This window comes from Thunnus maccoyii, chromosome 11 (genome assembly GCF_910596095.1).
Source record: "Thunnus maccoyii chromosome 11, fThuMac1.1, whole genome shotgun sequence".
In the NCBI taxonomy this organism is placed as follows: Eukaryota; Metazoa; Chordata; class Actinopteri; order Scombriformes; family Scombridae; genus Thunnus; species Thunnus maccoyii.
The window spans coordinates 26,359,100-26,383,177 of NC_056543.1; the positions used below are offsets into that span (position 1 = coordinate 26,359,100).

General features: G+C 39.0%; 1 protein-coding gene across 2 annotated transcripts in view; it reads left to right on the top strand.

Moving 5' to 3' along the window:
* Positions 1-24,078, top strand: part of LOC121907318 (diacylglycerol kinase beta) — a 121,916-nt gene that overhangs the window by 60,219 nt on the left and 37,619 nt on the right. For both annotated transcript variants that reach the window (XM_042426801.1, XM_042426802.1), the window contains 4 exons: positions 1,757-1,842; positions 2,581-2,670; positions 6,147-6,307; positions 18,813-18,877. In XM_042426801.1, coding sequence (XP_042282735.1) covers positions 1,757-1,842; positions 2,581-2,670; positions 6,147-6,307; positions 18,813-18,877 — 402 coding nt within the window. The remainder of the gene's footprint in view (positions 1-1,756; positions 1,843-2,580; positions 2,671-6,146; positions 6,308-18,812; positions 18,878-24,078) is intronic.

Genomic DNA, 24,078 nt, shown 5'->3' on the forward strand with positions numbered 1-24,078 from the left:
TAATTATTAATAAAAAAAAAAGCTTCTGTGTCGTGCTCCACTTCATCTTTTTAAGTGCTTATTGTCTATTATTCCATTAACACATGTCTGAGCGCAGGGGCCTCTTCATATCTAAAATGAGGTGATGTAATATTGTTATTGCTGAGCAGGAGGTGAGTTGTGCTGGTGCTGCTAAGAGGGGGACAGGGGCTCTACAGTATGCACAAGTGAATATAAACACATGCATACAAATAAACACACAGGACTGAATGAAGGTCTCTTGTCACATAGAGGGTTAACCCAATCTCAGCTGACACCAACTGTTACCATGGCTCCCTAGCAACAGGATCAGCAGGCTTTGAGGTGAGAGGCAGCTTACTCTGAGTAATTTGTTTAGGGAATGCAATTAGCTCACTGCACTTTCAGCCATTACAAACATTGTTTCAGACCTTCCATTAATGTAAACCTCCATTTGGCTCTTTGTTGATGCATATGTTTCTCCTAAGCTGTCATACATAAAGCATAGCCACAAACAGTCAGGATTAGGCGGCTTAATTAAAATTTTATGCTGACATAGAAGGGATACACAGCTCCACGTTGTGGAAATATCCTCAATGTGGTTGCATATTGGTGTATTTCCCCTGCATGGCCATTGGAGAGGGCTGTCTGCTCCGTGACTTCTGCATCATCTGACCTGATCCAGAAATAATCCACCACCACCTACTTTCATTTGTGTAGAGACCATTAAGGCCAGAAAACAAGATCAGAGCAAAAACTGAGAAGGCTATTTAAGACTTAAGGAAGACGCAAGTAAGGAATAAGTCTAGTAACAACATTTTTATTATTTTCAACAAATTCTTTGAAAAGATCAAAACCATGAATCAGTTCATCTGTTTCTCAATACTTCTTGATTTCCCTAACTTGCCTGTGGGACTCAGCTCCATGCCCATTGGGAGTAAAGTGTACATTTATTGGGGACTTTTCAGTTGCTTATCAATAGACATTTGCTCCTCTATTTAAAACTTACAGCAGCAGGACGGTGTATGTGGGATTGACTCAATATAAACTACAGTGCCTGTGTTCATTGTAGTGAGGGAACATGTCACTAAGTGAAACAGCAGCAGTGGCTCAATGATGTGTTTTTGGACTATGAATATAACATAAAGTACTAAGATATATCAGGCTTTGGCAATACAGGAAATTCTTGTTAGTGTGATCAATTAATTATTAGTTTTAGTCTTTTAACAGGATTTGATGACAATAGTGTTGAGTGAGCTTGTTATTGTTCAGAACAAATCGGCTATGGTTTATTGGCTGTCACTGTGCAGGACCAGGTGATTGGTGTGAAAGGGGTTGCTGCCCTGTATGCAGCTGTCTCATGACGGAGAGAGATGAAAGCCACTTTCGACACCTTTGTCCCAACACACATTAAAGGTTCCTTTGAAGGGCACGCACTCTGTGACCACTCTGTGACTATGGTTTCTAGGGAAAGGAGTGGAGTGAACACAGCTGGAGAGAGCACACACTTTGATTAAACTCTCTCTCTCTTTCTCTCTCTGTGTCTCTCTCCTCATCAGCCTTTCTGTTCAGTTCATTAAATCATTCAGAGCTTAGAAAATCCCTGTCTCAACTGTTACAAAATCCAATCAAAGGATTTATCACCTACAAATAGCATTCTTAATACACATTGACATTGAGGAGATTTGTGCAGAAAAAGGCCAAACAATACATTTATTAAGTGCTCGGTTCTGCATTTCTTGATCTTCTGTCCTCCTAGGCTCAACTTTTTCCACGATGTCCCTGATTTCCGGGTGCTTGCCTGTGGAGGAGATGGCACTGTGGGCTGGATCCTAGACTGTATAGGTACACAGATTCTATCCTCTGGAGTAATGACTTGAGTATCACAAAATTAGTCATAATAGAATGCTGACTGCAGTATGAACCATCTCAAACACCTGTTTTTCAAGGTTAAATCAAGTTTATTACAACTTGGATCTTGTGTTTTCATAATCTGGCTATTGTTTCTGTTGATTGTAATACTACTGCACTTAATTTAATTGCTGAGATCTGGGAACTGAAAAGAGCCTGTCGGAGCAACAAATTCAAGTAGTCAGGAGGTCAGACAGGTTGTAAATAAACCCCCAGACTGGCCAAACTGTTTTTTCCCAGAAAAACGAAGGTAGACAGTGATCTTTCTACCCAAACTGTCTGTTGTAAACATCGATTTACAGACAAACTTCTTTGACCTGTGATACTTGCCGTAATCATGCACACAGTTTTCCTGTGCAATTAGGGGTTTTTATCAACATTTGTTTTTTAAGTGATTTAAACTGTTGGCTAGTTTACGACCTGTCTGATTGTCTGACTGCTTGTGTTACTGTCCCATTGCATGTCATTGTAGTGATGTCACCACAGAGTTTAGCAATTAACTTGATAAGTACAATGTTGTCATAACCAATAGAAACAATGGATGCCGCTTTTAAAGTAAGGTCCTAGTATTTCAGAATTTTCCTTTAATTCATCAGCTGCCTTAAAAAAAAAACTGTGACCAAAGATATAAGAGATATAAAGAGATTGATCTGTCTGTCTTTGCCTTTGTAGATAAGGCCAACTTTGCCAGGCACCCTCCAGTTGCTATCCTCCCTCTGGGAACAGGGAACGACCTGGCACGCTGCTTACGCTGGGGAGGAGGTGAGACTCTCGCTCAATCATCTTTGTCTGTGTAATCTTTCACAGAACGTCTGTCCCTGCATAGATTGTGAAATTAAAGTTAACCAGACCAGCACAGCCCAGTTAATTTTCATTATCTTCACACAACTATGTTCAGTGACCCACAACACACTCTCCCTTCAGTTGCTTAATAAAGTAATTTGTGTCTTTTCTATACTTGTGTGCTGCACAATCTGATTACCTTCTGTCTTAAATGACAAACCATCTAGTAGAGAAACAGTAGACAGTAACTTAAATCCTCCACATTCCAGTACTCCTCTTAAATCCCACTGACAACGGGTCATGGTAGCCCACTTGTTACAAACTTTATTCAAAGCTTCCAAACTCATTTTTAATTCTAGTTGAGATTCCCAAATCTCCAAAGATACCAACAATATCAGAAGGGAGTTTGGGAAACTGTATAAAGTGACATCTAGAATATATCCATTTGATGGAATGATGCAGCCATGAAACAACACAGAGTCTTGTTTTTCATACAGTGCAAACATCATATAGTTTAAATAAGGAGCTGGGAAAAGTCTTACAAAATATGTAATGTCAGACAGAGTTGAAAAAGAATTTTAAAACCTTAAAGATACTTAAGGGGAAATTAAAAAAGGAAAACTGGATGTTAAGGGGTTTAAACTGAAAAATTACACAGGATGGGAAACTCTGGATAATGAGTCCTGACCAAGGGCAGAACACTCATTTACAGATTTCTTCTTATCATCTAGTGTTAGAGGAAAAAGATAAAGAAATCTGACTGGTACAGTTCAGCTTTGGGCAATTTATCTCCACTGACAAGCTGGCTGATGGTTGGACTAACAGATATTTTAAGGGTGATTGGTTCAGTAGAGACAGAACAGACTTAAAATGGATAGTTGATCAAGTTGACAGCAGTTTAATCAGTGTTAAGGTTAATTTCAGTGCTCAAAGAATGACTGTAGTTTCAGGAAGGCTCTCAGTTGAATACTGGAATACAAAAGGCAGCCAAGTACGTCTGTGTTTTTAGGAAATGAAAACTGAGGAAAGTGGGAACGCTTATGGGACAAATTAAAAACTGTTAATATGCAAAGCACTTGTGCTGTAAATCCTTTGCCAGTCATTGATTTGTTGCAGTACTTTGGGGCAGTAATTAGAATGGCTGGTTATGACGGTTTGATTGTTGCTGCTTGGAAGACCAGCAGAGCACTTACCCAGGCTAACGAATATTTGGTTAATAAGCTGCTAGTTTTAGAGGGCTTTGGGAAATTTGTTGAATAGATTTTCTTTCCCAGAAATGAACACTGACGTAGGAGCTGGAGTCTCTGCAGCCACTTCACTTGATGAAAAGTGTAAGCAAGGCTGGTCGGCATGGCTATAGGAATGACAATAGCAGCTGGTCAGTTGGTTGGTTCAGTCTGAAATATATCAACGAACACTTGGTGAATTGTCATTTGTACATGCATTTGTTACAAGAATGACTGGCAGTTTGGTTTCTTGCGTGTCTACGGCCAGTTGGTTCCCTAACACAAAGTGTGTGGTTGGAAATTAAGGCTGGCTTGCAGTGGGATTTGTGTGGGGCTTACCTCCGATCAACAACAGCAGCTAGCTCCAACCGAAAGCTCCCCACGAGAGTGAGTAGACAGTTCTTGTTAGAGTTTTTTTTGTTGGCAGTGGTTGGTCCCAGAGCGAAACAAAGCTGGGGGTAGTCAACTTGCAAGTCTCACAGCTAAAGACAAAAAGTTATTCCGGTGTCAAGTCTCTCACTCTCATGGCAGAGAAGCAGATACTTTTAGCCACTCTATTGCATTCATTTAAGAAACAAAGTATTAAATTAGGTCCATTTGTGTTATCAATACGAGGGAGACCAATTGCCATAGTCTGAGCTCCGACTTTATTGAACTTCTTCCTGTTCACATCTAGCAGGAGTGCGTCACCCTCCATAGGACACACCTACATATAACATAGTCATTACCTCAATATTAGCCATTGTCATCTGTAGATTTGAGACTGTGAAACTATTCAAGGGCATTTTGTGGTACACGTGTATAATGCACAACATAGCCTAAATATGTGTATGAATGAGCACACATTCAGGATAAAATCTGGTGATGGACCCAGGGGGAATCATGTGAAATATTATAAAAATAAAATTGGTGTCATATCTTAAGCATACCAATATGTCAGAGTATGGCGGTATTTATTAATGTGCTGATGACACTGTTGGAACATACTTCCATCTCTGATCACTATCAAGATGCCTTACTGCCAAAAATAGGCTGTCAGCGGCTGAACAAAACCAGAGGGCTCCCTGGGGTGCTGTCAGGCCTGGGCTGTGTTCTGGGTTCAGAGGTGATGGGGAGGTTGGTCTCAATGAAATGGCTAGCCTAATCAGTGCCATTGTATTTGATATTTGAACCCATATAATGCACCATTTCACCAATGAAATACAGGAGTATTAATATGGTTAGGGTGAGATAAAAATTATTTAGCAAAGGTGTAGTCAGGACCATTGATTCAAATCTCACATGTACAGTACAGATGCTCACTAGGGTTGATTAAACGTATTCAATTTCTATTTTGAGCCCTCGATTTAAAAAACGTAACCCGTTTCATTACTTCATTCCTGAGCCAATTTCCTGACTTTATTTTATTCTACAATACAAATTGTAGGATATATAAATATAATGAATGAATGAATTACTTTTATAACTTTTTATTATTGTGTCATGCATACAACTATGCCCAGCCTGCCTGCATGGGCTTACAAGACACTATAAATTCACATAAGCCATAACCAGAGTGCTGCATATACATCTCCAAACAACAGGAAAAGTCTAAAAAAAAAAAATAGAGGAGCAACTTAAACAACTTTTACAATCAAATCTTCATGACATCATTCTCAACAGCAAAATTCATAAATCACTGTCAGGAATATTATATAGTACTGGAGAAATCAAAGTAAATACTAATTATATAGCTTCTTTTCAAACGCAGCAAACTTAAACACATCAAAACAGCCATTTCAATTTTTTCTCATCATCTCTACACCAGAATATTTAAAGGTTTTTGAAATTAGATCACTTACATCATCATAATTTGAACTGTACAAAAGAAAATGGCACTCAGTGTCCACTTCTGCCAGATCACAAAGTTTCAACCTGAAAAATTTTCAAATCTACCAACCTCAATGACCAAGAATACCACTTCTCAACTGTGCAACTAAAGATATCATATGTTGGGGCACTTCTATGTGCTAACTCACTTGCCTCAAATTGCCCCCTGAGGGATGAATAAAGTACTTTTCTTAATCTGTAGAACTAGATTCTTCACAAAAAAAAGACATCCTCAGGCCCCCAAAGTAAAAAGTATGTGGACACCCCATCACCTTTGGTTATATCCTTTCTGGTGTTCATTTTAATGCATTTGCTTGTATTTTTAGCCCTTGCACCTTTCTCTGTGGCTTTCCTTGGCAGGTTACGAGGGCGGCAACTTGCTGAAGTTCCTTCGGGATATCGAGCACAGCACAGAGGTGGTGCTGGACCGCTGGAACATAGACATCGTCCCTGACGACAAGGAGGAGAAGGGAGACCCTGTCCCCTACAGCATCGTCAACAACTACTTCTCCATTGGAGTGGTAAGAAGACATTTACAGAGTATAACATTATATATGACTGATTCCATGAATTCGGAATTTGAAAGGAAAAAAAATCCAAACTGAATATTTATCCATATTTGTGTACAACTTGTTCCTTAGAGAACTTGAAAAGCATAAGACTTATTATATAGTATTATATAGTGTATAAGACTATATAATTATTTATGTTATTTACCAACAGTTATCAGTAGATATTAGTAGTTATATTAATATCTATTTTTATGATCTCCTGGTACTGGCAATAAGAGTGAAACAAGCCCTAATTTGACATTGCACAAATCATCTGGAACAATGCACTGCTTGGAAGCTAAGATGTAGAAGACACAAAAACATCAGTTTCCATGTTATTCAGTGATGACCAACTCTAAGCATGACTGTGTTTCATGGCTAGTTGACACAGAAGATCTCAAAGAGCTCAAAAGATTGAAAACTTGTCTGGTCTTTCCTGTACATTTTTCTCCTAGAATATAAAACACAATTTAATAAAAACGTTGGTAAAGACATATTTAGAAAGTTTGTCTTGTCAGAAATTGAATTATATTAAGCTAAGCAAACCCCGTAATACTTTGATTGTAAATTTAAACCAGTATTATCACTGTATATGTAAAACCATAACTAATTTCATAAATAAATAAATTATATTATCTATAATGCATAATATGGTATCAGATATATTGTTTTTTTGGAAATATGAATTCCAGTCAATAGGTATCCGTAGGCCACAGAAGACATATACATCCTGTCCCCAAATTGTCTGATTGAGACATAAAGTATTTGTTACAATAACAACATGGTGACAAAGATTATCTGGTCTGTGTGGACATAAGCAATTAGTAGATTCATTGGTGAATTTCTGCTCCCTCTTGGCCAGGTTTCTTCTTTTAATTAGTGGAAAGAAAACATGCTGCCAGGTTCCAGTTGCTTAGCAACCTTTTTATCTTGCTGTGTCCTGATGGAGGTACTAGCATAAAGGCTCAGGGACGTTTATATGGAGGTGACAAACAAGGCCTTCATGAAGCCTCTGTGATGCTGGTCTGCTGATTTACCTTCAGTGTAGTCAAACAGTGGATGTGTTCCCGCTGCAGATCACGTCAACAGTGAAATGTGTTGTTGAGGGATTCACAAAGTTACAGGACTTCACCACTTCTATTTTGTGGTTTGGACACACTGGAATGAATCTGAAGCTACAGGCTTAGCAGGCGTCCCATAAATAGCTTGCACCCTAATTTCTTCTCACTCAGTACTGGTCAGTAAGAACGAACCCTCACTCGTGTACCAGCACAGTAAATAAACACCATCATATCTAACATGTAATTAGAAGCTATACTTTTCAGTATAGCAATGGAAACCAGACTGGTAATCTTGGTGTATTGCCAAACTTTAAGCTGAGTCATCACCATAACCGCTAATGTAGGAGCCATCTGCTGTGTTTTTTTTCCCTTGACATGACATCCTTCCATGACAGCACTATTAATTTGATGAATAAAAATAACACTTACACTTCTACCTCATCAGATATACAATACACATGACTATAAATAAACAACAGTGAAATAAGTGTGAAGAGGACATATGTGCACAGGTAGAAATTAGAGGGCAAGTTTTGGCAGGAAGAGGATGCACCACTGTGACGTTACACAACTGCACTCCTGCTGATATGTGCATGTGTGTCAGTGTAAATGCATTACACATACGCATTAACACTAACCTATGTCTTTGCTTGCTGTAAGGCCATTCTGGTTGTATCTTGCCCTGGCTATACAGTTTTTTAATCAAAGATGCAGCAGTAACTGAATCAACTTTGACCTTCTCCAAACAATGATTCTTTCTTCTCGAACACTGGGGGCAAAGGAGGGAGCATTGTCTTCTTTGTGGCCTGGATGTCACTGCTAGTGCGTCAGATTGATGGAAACAATTGTATTTGACAGGTTTTTTTTAGTACAATTATGCTTATTACTACATTTTATCTCTTTTATTTCTCACTCTGGGATAGAATTACTGCCATCATTCAAATGTTTCTGCATCATCACTGTATACTCACATACAATAGTCTCCACAAGTGGAAAGTAACCAAGTTTATTTATGAGTCTATAGTCTGATTTGAGGTGATTGTGCTTTCTTGCGATTATTTGCATCCCCACTACAAATATTATACATTTGACTCCATTTCATTTATGTGAGGTCTGCATTTACTTAAAGATTTCATGCGTAAAATATAGCAGAAGATTATTGCTTTAATAAACCTGCCTGTACATACTGTAAGTTAGTGGCTTGGGGCTACCTGGACCAGCTACAACATCAAAAGGCCATAATGAGTATGTTTATTTTTGCTGACAAGTACTGTATATATAGCCAAAGCCTAATATAACATATTCTTCTGTGCCATAGACCTTCATTGTTGTCCAAAAACTATTAAAGATACACTAGTGAGCTACACCGTTGCTCTGTTCCTTTGTTTCGATGAACATGGGAACTGTAGATTACTTTGTGTTGTTCCCACATACACTGCCCTGCCACAGTAAATACTTGAATTGCACCAAATATGTATTAGTGTGTGCTGAAAAGAGTCCCCAACAAATTCATTATTGACTGATGTTTCAGTAAAGTTTGTTAGAACTACAGTCTTTTTTAAAATTAAATGATAAATTTGTGACCCATTTTTAAAGTCCCCCTCCACTCAAAAAAGGTGTTTTGCTTATTGTGACTTCAGCTGGAGGTTTGACCTTCACTGTGCAGAATGATGTACGTAGGTGCATATTCATCCACTGAAGGGGGAAAGTTTCTCTGTGCTCACCGAAAATCTGAGTTTACGCGTGACATCACAACTAGTTTAGAGACAATCCAGGACCAGTATGCAAGCGGGATGTGGAAACTTGCAGTAGATATAGTAGAAGAAGTAGATGTAATCAGGTAATTTAACTTTTTTTGTGGAAAAAAAAATGTTAGACACAAATTGTTATTCAAAGCAGAGTATTCTTATGTGTCTTAAAACATGTCTGGAGGGGATCTTTAAAGATGTACATCTTCAGTAGGAATCAATGGGCTTGGGACTGAGTGCCACAGACAGAGTAAAGAAAGAGTAAAGTAATGAAAGACGGACAAACACATTGTTGGTTTTGATCTTCTCATGAGATTTGTTGACAGTAAAAAAAAAATACAGAATAACAATGTACAAGCCGTCTGTGTAAAACTGTGATTGACTCTCAGGTTCTGACAACACTCCAACGTGGCATGGCCATTACACCAGTCGACAGATCGCTGTGCCTCCAGGAGCCATAGTGACAGATGGCTGAGTATCTGGGTGCATACAAAACCTGAGCAAACCAGTCTCTGACTCACACCAATGATGTAGCCATTAGTAACCCTCAAATCTGGTTTACTAACCATACAGGGTTTGCGTTTCCTGCCATCCCATCACAGACCTTGCTACTCTAGGTTTGGTTGCTATGGAGATGGGAGGCTGGCAAGGCTGAATCTGAAAGCTTCCACAGTCATCTGTCCTTTATCTCACCGACTTAATTGTGGATGACATGGTGTGGAGCATGCGGTTGGCTGAGCCAAGGCACTCAGAACTGCAGATAAGAAGGTATATTATGTGATTTCTGTTTCAAACTGTGCCTGAATTTTAGATTAAATAACATTTTATAGATCCCCAGGGATGAAAATAAGTTTGTCTGTTTTCACTTTGTAAGTGCAAAAATGTTTAAATTTGGAAAATGTAAAAAAAAAAAAAACATACCTTGAGAAATTGTTTTTAACTTCTTTATAGAAATTGAGGATTTAGTCCAACCATTGTGCTGCTGGCAGGAGCAAGTGGATGTCTAAAGGGGCAGTGAGGAGTGAGCTAAACGTGAGGACTGGCAGTACTGAACTAAGCAGAGAGGATAGTGATGAAAATATGTGCGAAGACTCTGCCTCATGTTTCAGCTTCACGTGGCTCCATATAATACCATACTGTCGCATTTTATAAGTCCATTAGTTACGTCACAGATATTTCTTCCCTTGTTTTAGATGTATGTTAATATTCAAGTTGATTCACTAACAAATATTTAAGTCATGTAAAATACTTTAAAAGAATTTGAGTATCGAATAAAGAAAAGCCTTTCATTCACAAATAATGGCAGCAGATTTAACGATCAGTGTACAAATGCATGTCGGTGTCGGTTCCTTAAAGTGTCTTCACTTGACCTGCAGCCTGGAAGGAATCTTGTGAGAGGAATTTGAGAGAAGGAAATCACACCATGTCAGCAGCCATTAAAGATGCCACCTCATGTTGCAGTGAGGACCTTGATCCCTCTGCAGAGCATTTCTCTGTGTGTGGGTTTCTGTAGTTGGGTACACAGATGTAAATGTGTATGTACATGCACTTGAATGCACATGACTGTGTGTATGTGTATCCTGCAAGCTGATTCCCGGTGTTCATTGCCAATTCCTAATGTGCACCACAATCCCTTACTTTGCCATTAGCCTGACTAGTGCTGACTATCCTGTGCCTCTTCCTGTCTTATCAAACATCTTTTCATTAACATTTTTCAGTTTTTTAACAAGTGAGCATATGTAAAAAATAGCATGACAGCATAGCATAGAGTCATAAGAACACAATAAAAGAAAAAAAGACTAAATAAAACCCCACCCAAAGAAAAGAGGTCATAGACTGAAGTCCATAGATAAAGTAAGTAGAAAAAAACATAATAATAATAAAGATAAAACAAGTTTTAAGAAATTACAGTAGCGATTGTAAGGCACAGTAGGTAGGCACAATAAATTCATAAAGTCTGGTTTGCACTAAATAAATGAGGTGAGATGAAGCACTAACAACTAGGTTAGTATTGTAGGAGTCAGCAGAGGTGCCAAGGGTGTGTAGTGTCAGAGTATACTTTCAGTTTCAGTCTAAAGAAAGCAGTTATGAAAGAATGTAAAAAAGGGTTCCTATATTTTATGGAATGGATCTTCTCTACTTGTAGACACTAGTGCAGTTCCCGTTCAAAATGGGTCATTCGCAATGGGACGATTGCTTATTATTTCTCGATATATATATATGTATATGTGTTGTTTGTCCAGTTATCATAGAATTTCCATTTTTCTGAGCATTTAAAGGACTTCTCATCCATTTTAACGTCATAGTTCATTTATGACAGTAGTTTCTTTCTAAAAGTAACACCAAAAATGTGTGTCTAGTGAATTTTGGGCCTGTATCTTTATTCAGACATGCAGATACAAAGAGACAGGACACAGCAGGATGTCAGTCATTTTAGAGTCTGGATTAAGTTCATTGCCTTTAAATTGTGATTATCTTTCGGGAGAAACAAGTCTGACAAAACAATAGCACTTGAATAAAATTGGCAAGGGAAATAAATACACAGCTCTATCAGAAACCAACAGCCCAAATAAAAAAATGATTCTGTAAAATATGTGCTCAAACCTCAATACACCAGAAAGCTACAGATTCAGTAATTTGCTGAAAACAGCCTGCTTCTTCCTAGATGCATGTCTGAACTCCCTGTGAGACACTCGATAAATTCAGGCTGAGGATATGATCACCCAGCTGATTCCCCTCTGCAGACAGTGCCAGTTGTGTTTGTTTGAGCACTCAGACAAAGCAGAGGCTCTGCTGAGGGGAGATGAACTGAGATCAGCTCCCCTCAGCAACGGTTGGTGAGTGTTTGCCTTTGTGCCACCAGAATATCTCGTAAATTGAGAGGAGGTTAAAGGAGGTTAAAGTAAGAAGACTTTAAAGTTACTCTCTGACACCACTGCTTTCAACATGTAACCTGTTATGAGAGGGTACTGAGACAAAGGCTCTATAAATTTAATGCTGTCCTGAGCAAGAGTGTGTTATTGTTTATTCAGAAAACAGCCAAGGCAACAAGGAAAAGAAGGTGAGCCTATAAAATTTTGTGTATGTGTGTGTGTGTGTGAGAGAGAGAGAGAGAGAGAGGGAGAGAAGGAGAGAGGGAGTATCGCTGGCACAGACTGAAGGTCAGGGGAAGTATCAGTGACAGGAAGTCAGCGGCTGCCAGGTTCAGGCCAGGTTACCATGGTAATGAATGGCCGTGCTGAGTGACACCTGGCTGGTCTTAAAGACAGGAGGAAAGGCACTCAAAGACACAAATGGTCAAACACGTGGACATACAAATACATTCACACACATACAGTACATATACCTAGACAGCTTATCTTGTAAACAAAGTTATTTAAAGTCACTGTTTCCAACCAGAACATATTTTTTTCTTCATTTCTTTCCTGATAAAACATTTGAAAAAGCAGTTTTTTAAAACCTGCATCGTTGACTAGCTGGCAGTCTTCTTCGCTGCCACTGATGGCAGATTTCTATGTTTCTTGGCACATTATGGCCACCAACTTTTGATCAGTTAAATAGCATAAAACCATTGGCAGGAATGTGTATTATGATGCCCACATGCCTGAACACTTTCCAAAAGATACAAACAAAACAGCGACCTGCTCTTAAAACCACTGCTCCATAGCACTACTATTCATCAAAAAGTCCACAGGGTACCTTTAAGATACTCTAGGATCCTTCATCTCCTTCGGTTATGTGTTGCATAACTGAGCTCACAGACATACAGCACATATTTCAAAAGCCAAATTTCTTATTGTTTTATTATCATATCATAAATTCTCATATAAAAGCCAGTAATCAAATAATGGCATAGTTTCAAATACTAACTGGGGTGTGGCCAGCACAAACAAATTAAAAAACACATCAAAGGGGAGTGGAATTACGTGTAGCCCACTTGGACAGCTCTCATGCAATGCGAGCTTACAATCACTTACAGTGCTGTCCTTTCATCCCATCCCAGGAGACTTAATCATTCACATTTGGCCTCGTGTGACAACTCCAACGACTGTCGCCTCAGGTGACTCCAACGTCTCTTAATGACTGTCGTTATAACAGCCAGGGCAACTCCAACAACTGCCATTTACACTTGGCCTCAGGTGACTCCAATAATTCTTAACGAGTGTTGTTATAACAGCAAGGAGCACTAACGAACCAAGTGGTATCAATGACCTTTATAAAGACCCCACAGAGGTTAAATACCTGGGACTCCCCGCCAGTCAGTTAGAAGTGAAGAAGCCCCTCGGATGAGAGGCAGAACGTCTTGAAGTATCTACAACCAAGAAGTCCAGTTGCCTTCGACTCAATCCTCTCTGGATGATGGCTCACATGGTAAATTTAGTATAATGTCCATCATCACAGCATTAATTCCTTCAGTCAGTGTCATTTTCAACACTCTGCCGCTCTCAGTTCCTATTTTTAACAGAGTTACCTGCGTCATCCACCTATTAATTCTACATTTCCATTCTCAATTAACGTTAATGTGCCATCAGTGAAATCAGACACTTCCTATAGATTTTTCACATTAAAAGCCAACCAATATCAGGCAGGCTGGAAGACTTTATATGTGAAAAATCAGATGGAAGTTTTGAGTTGCATTCGCAACTTAACATTGGTTGGGAAAAACAAAAAAGTAAAAAAATGTATCAATCAATTGGTGAAACAGTATTTCTGTTAAAGAAAAGAAACCGAGAGCAGCAGAAGAGTGAGTATGACGTGTCTCTTGTACTGATGGAATTAGTGCTGTGGAAATGGACATTATACTGAATTTATCAAGATAACAGTAGGAAATTTTGAGTTTGCATTAAATTAGAAATAAAGGCCTGTCTTTAATGCACGCCTGTCCCAGATAAAGGCCTGGTTCTTTCTGACACTTAAATAAAGGCACCGAACACAATTTGAAAATTTACAGTTTATAGGTACTACTGTTTTGACACAGACACATAACACTGAAAAAAGAAGTAATAATATTGTTAATTTAATCAAAAGAAAAAGAAATTATAGAGTTTCAAAAATATCGTACTTTTCACTTAAAACAAAGCACTGTTGATATTATATGGAAGCCCATTTCTGCCATGTAAAAACTATGCTTATTTATGAAAATGTACTTATTTCTAAGTGATGAGATATGTCAAAATAATGAGATGCTAAATTATGAGATAGTAAGTCAAAAGTTTGCTCATACTTCAACTTACCATTACTTATTTTTATCTTGCCTAACATTTCATGTATTTTTTTTTTTTTAGCAGAAATGGGCTTCCATAATGTAAACAGTATTAAAAGATCTATGTTAAGTTTTTCATAATATTAGATAATTAAGAGCTATTTCTCTTTGTTAAATCAGTAATCTCAGCTCACTCTGTATCATGCATGCTAACCTGATTGCCCCAGTATCATAGGAGATGAGAGATTTGACGCTCACTATATGACATTTCTTTTTGACATTAAGCTAACTAAGCCTCTAACCAGAGGCCAGTGAAACACAATAGGGGTGAACTGACAACCTATTTATCCGCTGGGTGCTGTGGGTCCCACTGAGGTGACATTTTCCAGCCAGTGTTTTTGTTGTTGTTTTTTGTTGTTTGTCTCTCTCTTTTCCCTTCCTCCTTTTTCACATCATCCATCCAGCATCTAGCACCTCCTCTTGCCCCCACACACCATGTGCAAAACTTCAAACGGCAAGATCAAAACAACCTTCATCACACAGGCAACTATAGGCGATAGCAAATGTCACATATTGTTAATGCCAGATTTTTCAGTAGGGCAGAATGAATAAAAGTAGGACTGGTCAGCGATTGCCTGCAGCAGGGGACTGAGAGCAGATTTGGTGACATGAAACAGCCCGTCATGTTTTGGAAAGCTTTGCGGTCGCTTTGTGTCATTGTCTGGCCGTGGTCCACATGCTGTGCTGGACTCTCTGCCCACAATGTATCAGAATCAGTAAAAACATAACTCCCTCTTCTGTCCACATGGGACAAAGGCTCCTCAGGCAGATTATTAACAACTTCCCCTCACTGATTTGTCCAATGTTTTCCTCTTTTATCTACCCTTGTTGTTGTGATAAATAACCTTGCCATGAGAATCAGAATAGTAAGCTTTTTAGTTTGAGCTCTGTGGGCAAAGTTAGCTTCGTGTGTCTTGGGTTCATTGCAGAGGAGATCGCCTGTGATGTCTCCTCGCACACCAGGTTTCAGTATCAAATTCCCGGCCAGTTAAAGCAGCAGATGCAGCTCTATTTTAAGATCTGATATTCGCTGATGCTGTGAGATCTCAGCACATCGGCGTAGCGTCTGGTTGAGGAGGTGCAGTGCAGCAGGCCGGTAGCACCAGTGTATGGTTCTGACGGTGACAAGTGGGGGTGCGTATGATAGCACCTGTCCACCTGTCTTGTCACAACCTTCCGTTCTCCTTGTTGCAGAGCACTGAAACACCTGCACAGGCAGGCAGGGTGCCAGGCTGTCATCACAGATAAGTTTGCCTGTCCAAGATGGAAGATGCAAGACTTCTGTGGAAATATACACCTCTATTATTAGTGCCAGTGACAAAAGAGGATGCTAAAGATAAATGGTTTAACTGGAACACTGTAGATTCACCAGGAAATGAATTAGCACATAGGTTATACTCACCTCTGCCCACAGGAAGTGGAAACTTTGATGATGAGCTGGGTGGGAAATATTTCACTATCATACTGTGTGGAGTTTACAGATGTTACATTCAAACATACATGCAATGTATTTTTATTGATATTTAGATTTTAAGCTTGGTGCTTTCACACTCTAAATTTGTCTTACTTTCATTATAAAATGTACAAGATATGTATTGTGTATAATAGTTTGAGCATTTGTAGAAGAATACTTGTATCTCCAGCTTTACCACTAATAATTTTATAAGTATATATGTGAAATGAAGCCGTTTTACTGATTTGTGAAGCTAAGCCCAATATCTCAGAGTAGTCACTGTACAAAGAACAGCTTGATCATCAGCCCTTCACTTATTTATCTCATGAAATTATAAAGCTTCCAATTTCTCCAAAATTACAGATGCATAGTGACCATGTCCCCCTCTGCTTATTGTACCAGCTTATTTAATTTTAACAGTACATTCAAAAGACAGATTGAACTTATATGAGAGTGTCTATCAAATTACATTACTTGATTAAAGGGACAGTTCATCGCAAAATCAAAAATACATTTTTCCTCTTACCTGTAGTGCTATTTATCCATCTAGATTGTTTCGGTTGCCGAGTTTTGGAGGTATTGGCTGTAGAGATGTCTGCCTTCTCTCGAACACAATAGAACTGGATGGCACTTGGCTTGTGGTGCTCAAAGCATCAAAAAAATGTACTTGAAAAGCTCAATAGCAATGTCTCTTTCCAGAAATCATGACCCCATTACTCAAGATAATCTACAGACCTTGTTGTGAGCAGTTTCATGTTGGAACTATTTTCTTTCTACTAAACTACACCCGCCAACCATGAGTAGATGCGTGCTTCCTTCTGCGCAGTTTTACAGCCTGTTTCATAATCATCTCTTACTGACTTGACAACGTCTTTATGTCCTTATTGCTTTTATGCATCAACCATGTTAACCACCCATGTTAGCAATCATGTGTCTTGTCTCTGTTAAGCACTTTAAGCGGAACCAGATGATGTTATTATACAATGACAGAGTATAGGAAGGAGTCCTCAATTCTGCGTTTTATGCGTTAACATCATTACTGACTCCACCAGCAGAGTGACACTTTCCATCCACCATGCTCTGGTGCTGTATGCCATCTCCTTCACATGAATCCCATATAGGAGCATCTATGTTAGCCATACCACTTCCTATGACATATATTAGATGTAATCTCTGATGCCATGCATCTTGAATTTCTTTTATATGTACAGTGGCTGTTTATCTGTGAGAGACAAATCACATCCTCAGGCCTGAGTGGAGCAGAAGCAGCTCTGGTCAAGCTCAAGCTGCAGTCAAATTGAGGCTGCTCTGTTCAATTGATCACATCCACTCAAAGCTCAAGTGTCCAGAACACTACTGTATACTGTATGGCTACAGTATACACAAATTTTGTACAATATTCATGATATTCATGTGCTGCTGTAGTCTTTATGTTAATATGACAGCATTCAATTGAGACTTGAACCACAATGGAAGTATTATGGACATTGTCCACACAGTTACGTAATGAGGTGCATGTCTGAAAGGAGCTTTAAATCTATATTCTTCTTATTAATTAAACATAAAGCACTATTAGAGGCTCTTGTGACTACCAGGTTTTTGAAATAGCTTGATAGCTTGAGATTAATGAAAAAGGTTGAGTAGAGGAACATTATGTAACATTTCTCCATGCTTTAAGATGTCAAACACTGATGATGCTGTTGTGACAGCATGATCCCCAGCTGGGGTTTACGTATATCCATAAGGAAGGTCATACTGAGGCTGCTCTTGTGACTGATCAGGGTTACATTCACCTCTGCCCCAGAGGTCAGGGGTTAAGCACATGGGGAGAGGGGGGTAGGGTCCCGTCTGAGCCCTGCTCAGATCAATGTGTGAGCTTTCATTCAGTGCTGCGTTGTGTCATAAGTTAGAGCTGTATTTTACTTAGTATTTTACGATGTCACCCAGCTTTAGTCTAAATTACTGCAGTACATGATGAGGAGTTTGTCTGAGTGGGGATGTTACAGAGACAACTTGACTTCACTGGGAGACACTGTTGTCAATTAGAAAGAAACATTGGATCTAATGGAAAATTCACATTTTGGGTCTCATTGTGGTAGTTTTGGTCAATGTACCATTATCTTTAAATTGTTTACCTGTGCACCGCTGTCTGTGTTGATGTTAGAGCTGAAACTAACATCTGTTTCATTATTGATTGATCTCCTAATTACTTTCTCGATAAAGCAATTAATTTTTTGTCTATACATTGTTTTAAAATTGCAAAAAATGACAATTAGAATTTTCCAGAGCCCATGGTGACATCTTTATATATCTTGTTTTGTCTTACCAAGAGTACAAAAACCCAAACATATTAAGTTTACTATCATAGATGGCAAAGAAAAGCAGCAAATCATAACTTTGGAGAATGTTTAATCGATTATCAAGATAGTTCCTGATTAATCAATCAATCAGCTAATTGTTTCATCTCTAGTATGTATATAAGACGTCAAAGTCGGCCAGCAGTTTGAACAGAGAAATAGTTCTTCAAAGCAAATGACAGTCACAATGGAATATTAGGAAACTAACATCTAATGTTTATATTTGTCATGCCTCCAAATATATGCTTTTTATAGCTGGGCTAAGATTGGGCCTTTTTAAAAGCCATCTGAGGCTTCCTTTGGCTTCACTGGACTTTGTTGTAAAGTTGTATGTCTAGTAGAGCACTGAAGTCTATGATCTTGACAGTGATGGTGGTGAGTACAATGATATGCTAACCTGTAGGTATACTGGTCAAAACTACAATAGTAAAGGGGCAGATATACTTCAAAATTGGACTGTATGCACCAACCAGGACTCTTTCAGACATGGGCAGATGACAAAATGTATGTCACACAGACCACTGCAGCTATGCAGATGCAAAAATAATAAATTGTCCTGTAGGTAATGTTGTCTCTTCTCTTCTCTCCTACAGGATGCCTCCATCGCCCATCGCTTTCATCTGATGCGGGAAAAGCACCCTGAGAAGTTCAACAGCAGGTGAGGGAATGGGATATTTAGAATACAGGTACAAGGAGCGAACCACAGCCACACTAACGTTGATAGTAGCATTTCACATGATGTTTAACCAGTCAAAAAGACTGATGACCTTCCCTGTTCCAGTGTCTTAACACCATTAGCTAACAAGCAATCTCATAACCAGCTACTGAACTCGCACTTTAATCTGGAAACCCAATATCACCCTGAGCTGCAATAATCAGGAATCAATAATAGGACAAAACCTGCCTGCACAGTTGGATCATTATATTGGCAGTGCCTCATCTGTGTTAACTGAGCTATGACATGAGAGTGCATGTAACAAAAGTCTAACTGGGCCGGGTCTATGGTTTCCATGGACATAATGCAGCCATGGCTTCACTTACTGATTGCTTTTTTTTTTTTTTTTTTTTTTTTCAGTTTAGGTATATATGTTTTCAGTTAATTAATAATGTAAGTCAAATGAAGGGTTGATTATCTAGAAATAGTACTATTACAATGCAGGAGAGCTGAATGAATTCAGTTAGAGACAGTTATGACGTAAATTGATGTTAACATCCTTCTACTAGCAGAGAAGGTACAGTATCTTCAAATGGCAGCCCATGACGACAAGTGCATACCCATCTAATTAATTGTTATATAACGTTGGAAGCTGCCTCAGTCTGACTAGAGAGGGAGAGAGGTCAGCAGAGAGAGTAACAGTGATCCAGAGTCAGATGAAAAGAAATATCTGAGCAATGATGCATACTGCCGTTAGCAGCGCAAGCTCAGAAAGCTGAATTCAGTCTTGTCACACCAGTAAGATATATACGTGCATAAGAGACCTTTGCAGCCATAGAATCTGTCTTTATCTGTCTGTGACATACAGGCTTTCTGATAAGTTTGAAGTCTCAAATGTAATCGGAGATAACCCTGATGATAACCTCATTAGATTCTTTTTTTCTAAACTTTAAAAAGCTCTCTCCAGAGCCACAAAAGGCATTACATTTTTTTTTACAGGCTATTAAACTGATCTTCATATGTGAATGGGTGGAGTGCCCATTAAACTGTACCATGTTTCTGGCCATATTCTATGTGTTTCCTATTGTCAGTAAATCCTCTGAAAAGTGTTCCTGAATAGATAAAGCTTGATATAGCTTATCCCTCTGTGTCATAGATCTGCATTGTTGATCAATGCATCGATGAGCCAAAGTGTTTTGTTTCAAGTTGATCCCACATACATCACCCTGCTGCTGGAAATACTTGCTACTGTAGCGCACCAAATGTTTATTAACCTGGTTTTGAAAATAGTCTCTAACAAATGCACAATTTACTCCTGTTGAAGTAACGTTTGCTAACAAGACTAAGAATCTAAAGCCATGCTAGCAGCTCTGTGAGGGTGTACCTTGGTACAGTTGCTCACAGTGACAAGGCTAATATGCTGGTGTATAATGTTCACCATCTTAGTTTAGCATGCTAACATGCTAACATTTGCTAATCATGATCAACTAAGTAGTCAGGATATGGCTAAAAAAGACTAAAATGCCCAGACTTTTACTCAAGTGAAACTTGATGAGGTTGACTAAATATGATAAAAACTAACAAGGACATTTGACATAGGACTAAGACTAAATAAAAAAAATAGCTGACAAAATTAACACTACGTTGGCCTTTAAATATAAACATTAAGCACCCTCAGCACCAAAACCAACACCATCCACAAATATGAAAAGTTGTAGGGAAAACACCGCCTTTGATGTCTCCCTCCTGTCATTTCCAGCAGCCTTTTGCTGTGGCCACATGTCTATCTGACGACTCACTCAGATTCACAGCTGAGAACAAACACCAGCAGTATTCACACGGCCTCTGTAGACTGATACTGTAGCCCTGAGGTGAATGACAGTTGATGAGTCGGCCAGTTGTCTTCGCTGTAGCCTGAGACTGGGGTGTGTGTGTTAACAAACAGATTGACATATTTGTGAATGTGATGTGATGAAGTGTTTCCTAAAACTAACCTTTATGCAAAGCATTGGCTGGTGTCACTGATGCATGCAGAGTTGCACCAGTCATTTACTTAAAAGCCATTCTATGTATAGTGTACATTGTCTGTGTGTTTGTGCTTAAATACGCACATAAGCATAAATCCCTGAAGGCGTGGCTCTGAAGGTTTAAAATCACTAGTTGTCTAAACAGTAAAAGAAATCATGAACTGAACCCTCACCTTGTCCACTTTTACTCTATCTGACGACTGAGTAAAGTATAAAAGCTTGTTTTGAATGCCAGTGACTCACTTGGGACTTTGGTATGCTTAGCTGGTGTTTCATGTTGTTTGCATGATGACAACAACATATATATCGCTGCTTTCCTCCACAGTTAATTAGTCTACATACTGTAGAATAAGAGCTAGTAGAGCAAGAGAGAGAACAAGAGAGATGACTTGTTTACTCTTTGAAATTCAATAATTAATGCCTAAGTTACCATCCCCAGTCCCATATCTATTTCCAGCATCACAGGCAGAAGGAAGAGAGGGTGATAAAAGATAAAAGAAAGATACCTCTGTTCTCTGGAGGCCCTCTCTTTGATGCATTAGACAAGGGCCGGAGTAAAAAGATGTAAAGCATTTATGTGGAGAGCAGCAGACATATATTCACAGTCCGCCAGATTAAATCAGAGGTTAAACACATAAAGCTCTCTCTTTTTTTTCTTTCAAAGAGACGCCTCGAGACTTCACTACTGTTGCTTTTTGATGGTATGAAACAATTTCTGTTCTACTGACTGACAACCGCATCACTATGTGAGCCTCTTATGGCTCCAATCAAACTGTAGCTCCAAGCGAGAGTGTTCACAAAACATGCACTATATTGACAGTCACCCATACTCAAAATAATACCAACAGTCTGATCTGCACTATTTACAGTAAGCCAACACTGGAGTTTATTGTTCTTCTGTGAAGTTTCTTCTTCAGGACTTCCACAGAGCAACAGACAGCTGATGGACAACTGCAACTGTTCTGTTGTAGTCTGACTGATGTTTTGGCAGTATAAATATCCGTCCTTTTTACAGCAATTTGAATTGAAAGGAGTCAGTGAGGAGAACGAGCAGTTTTCTCTCTATGGGTGAGCAGATGATAGATCACCTTTGACCTGGTGAGGGAGGCCCATAGCTGCATGGAGCACTTAGCTCAGTGCTTTATTGTCCTCCCTGCCACTCACAATCCCACATTGTCTGTGTGTGTGTGTGTCTCTCTCATACACACACACCACACACCATCCCCTGCATGTCTACTTGCACACAATGCCCCCCCAACCCCTCCTCCAGTGTCACCCTGCCATTGCAGGCCTGTTGGGACAGAGGGGATGTGTGACTTCTGACACTTCAGCCATCTAATGTTCATAGTAGTCAGACCTGCAATAGTCCAAAGCCCAGGTGTTAATGACTTTTCACACTGGGCACAACACACATGTTTACTTAGGTCACATTTGGGGACATTACATAGACTTACATTAATGTCCTGGAGACTTACCCTAGCCCTAACCCCTAACTATAACCACTATTTGCCACTGACCCAAAAATCAGCTTTTCCCAACTGGGGACACAGCTTTTGTTCTCAATTGGACAAGCCATCCCCAATTAACTGGTCTTGGGTTTGAAATGTGTCCCCGAAAGTAGGCTAAGTCAGACCAGTGTCTTTCTGTTTGTGTGTGTGTGTGTGTGTGTGTGTGTGTGTGTGTGTGTGTGTGTGTGTGTGTGTGTGTCATCCCATATTCAAAGAGGAATAGTTAAGCACCATTCTGACATGCACCCCTTTACGTTAATGTGATGGCAATTTAACATGTCAATGTGGTGTCTGAATAAGCACCCTAGTCACTTTTTACTAATATATCTGTATCACTTTCAACACAGCACAAGTCTGAACTGAATGCCATCAGATTAACATAAAGGCCACAGCAGCACAAGGTAAAACGTGCAGAGAGAGACATGTGTGTCTTGTTTGCCTTCTAACATCACTGTAATAAATTTAATATCTCAATCATCATCTCTTATGCACAAAATTGGTTTAATAAACTAGGAAACACTGTGAAAGAGCCAATTTTAAACTGTTGAGATCTATCATGGAGCAGAAGAGAGTTTAAATAAATATATCTTGTCTGAATGATGAAAAGCCATCACTTTAACAGCTTGATGAATCCAGCAATGTTACGTATTTCATGTCTGAAAAGGGTTTTATTAGAGGTGCTGAGAGAGGAGGGAATGCTTTTAGAAATCATTTTAGAAATGCATTTTTTTCTCCTCATTTTGGCTTATCAACACTTTGCCAACCATGAGCCAGTTTATCTTAAGACACATCTATTCCCTGAATGTAATCAGCAACAGTGAGTAGTACATTACATATATCCATACAGTATAGTACAGATGCAGCCAACCAATAAATTGGCCAGGCTGATATATCAGCTTGACATAGATATATTGCTATTGACATATTTGTCTTCTGACAAGTAACAAAAAATGCAGAACAGAAAGCCTAAGATATGTTTGAGGTAATTTAGAAACAGTGTCGCCATTACATAGTTTGTCCACCACTGTTTATTTTTCAACTGTAAAATGTCCCTCCAAGTACATATCTTACAATATGTTGTCTTTACCATCCATCTCATTTCTACCAAGACCACTGAAATAAAAGCTATTTTCATGCCTGTTGTTTTTACATTTAGTCATCATTAGCTCTCTCCATAAGCTGCTTTGTCAAGTCTAAAGAATAGGTCACTGAAACTTATCACCTGATTGGATTAGCAGAGATCAGATGTCAGCATCTTCTTGACCTCTGTGTCACACCACTGCAATCAGTGTTGTTTTTCCCTTAGGTGTTCTGTTGATGAAGTCAGGAGGATTTTCTTTGCAGGTGGTGCTCTTTATCTGTTTAATCAGTATCCATACTCACAGCCAGGTTGTGTATTTATTCCAAACAAACTGCTGGAACTGCTCCTAGCAAATTAAAAGCTTCAGTTCCTGTACACATGGGGATTTTCCCTGGCAAGACCTACTGTATCTACTTCAGCAAACAAAAAACCTTTTTTCCAGTAGAAGAGGTGTAACAGTGTTCTGTAAATTCATCAAATTAAAAAAGATACACACCGAAGAAATCCCCTCCATTTCCTTCTCTTATTTTGAGCCACTAACAAGATATTTCCTGTAGGCACATCTTTTCAGAAATGACCAACTGTCAA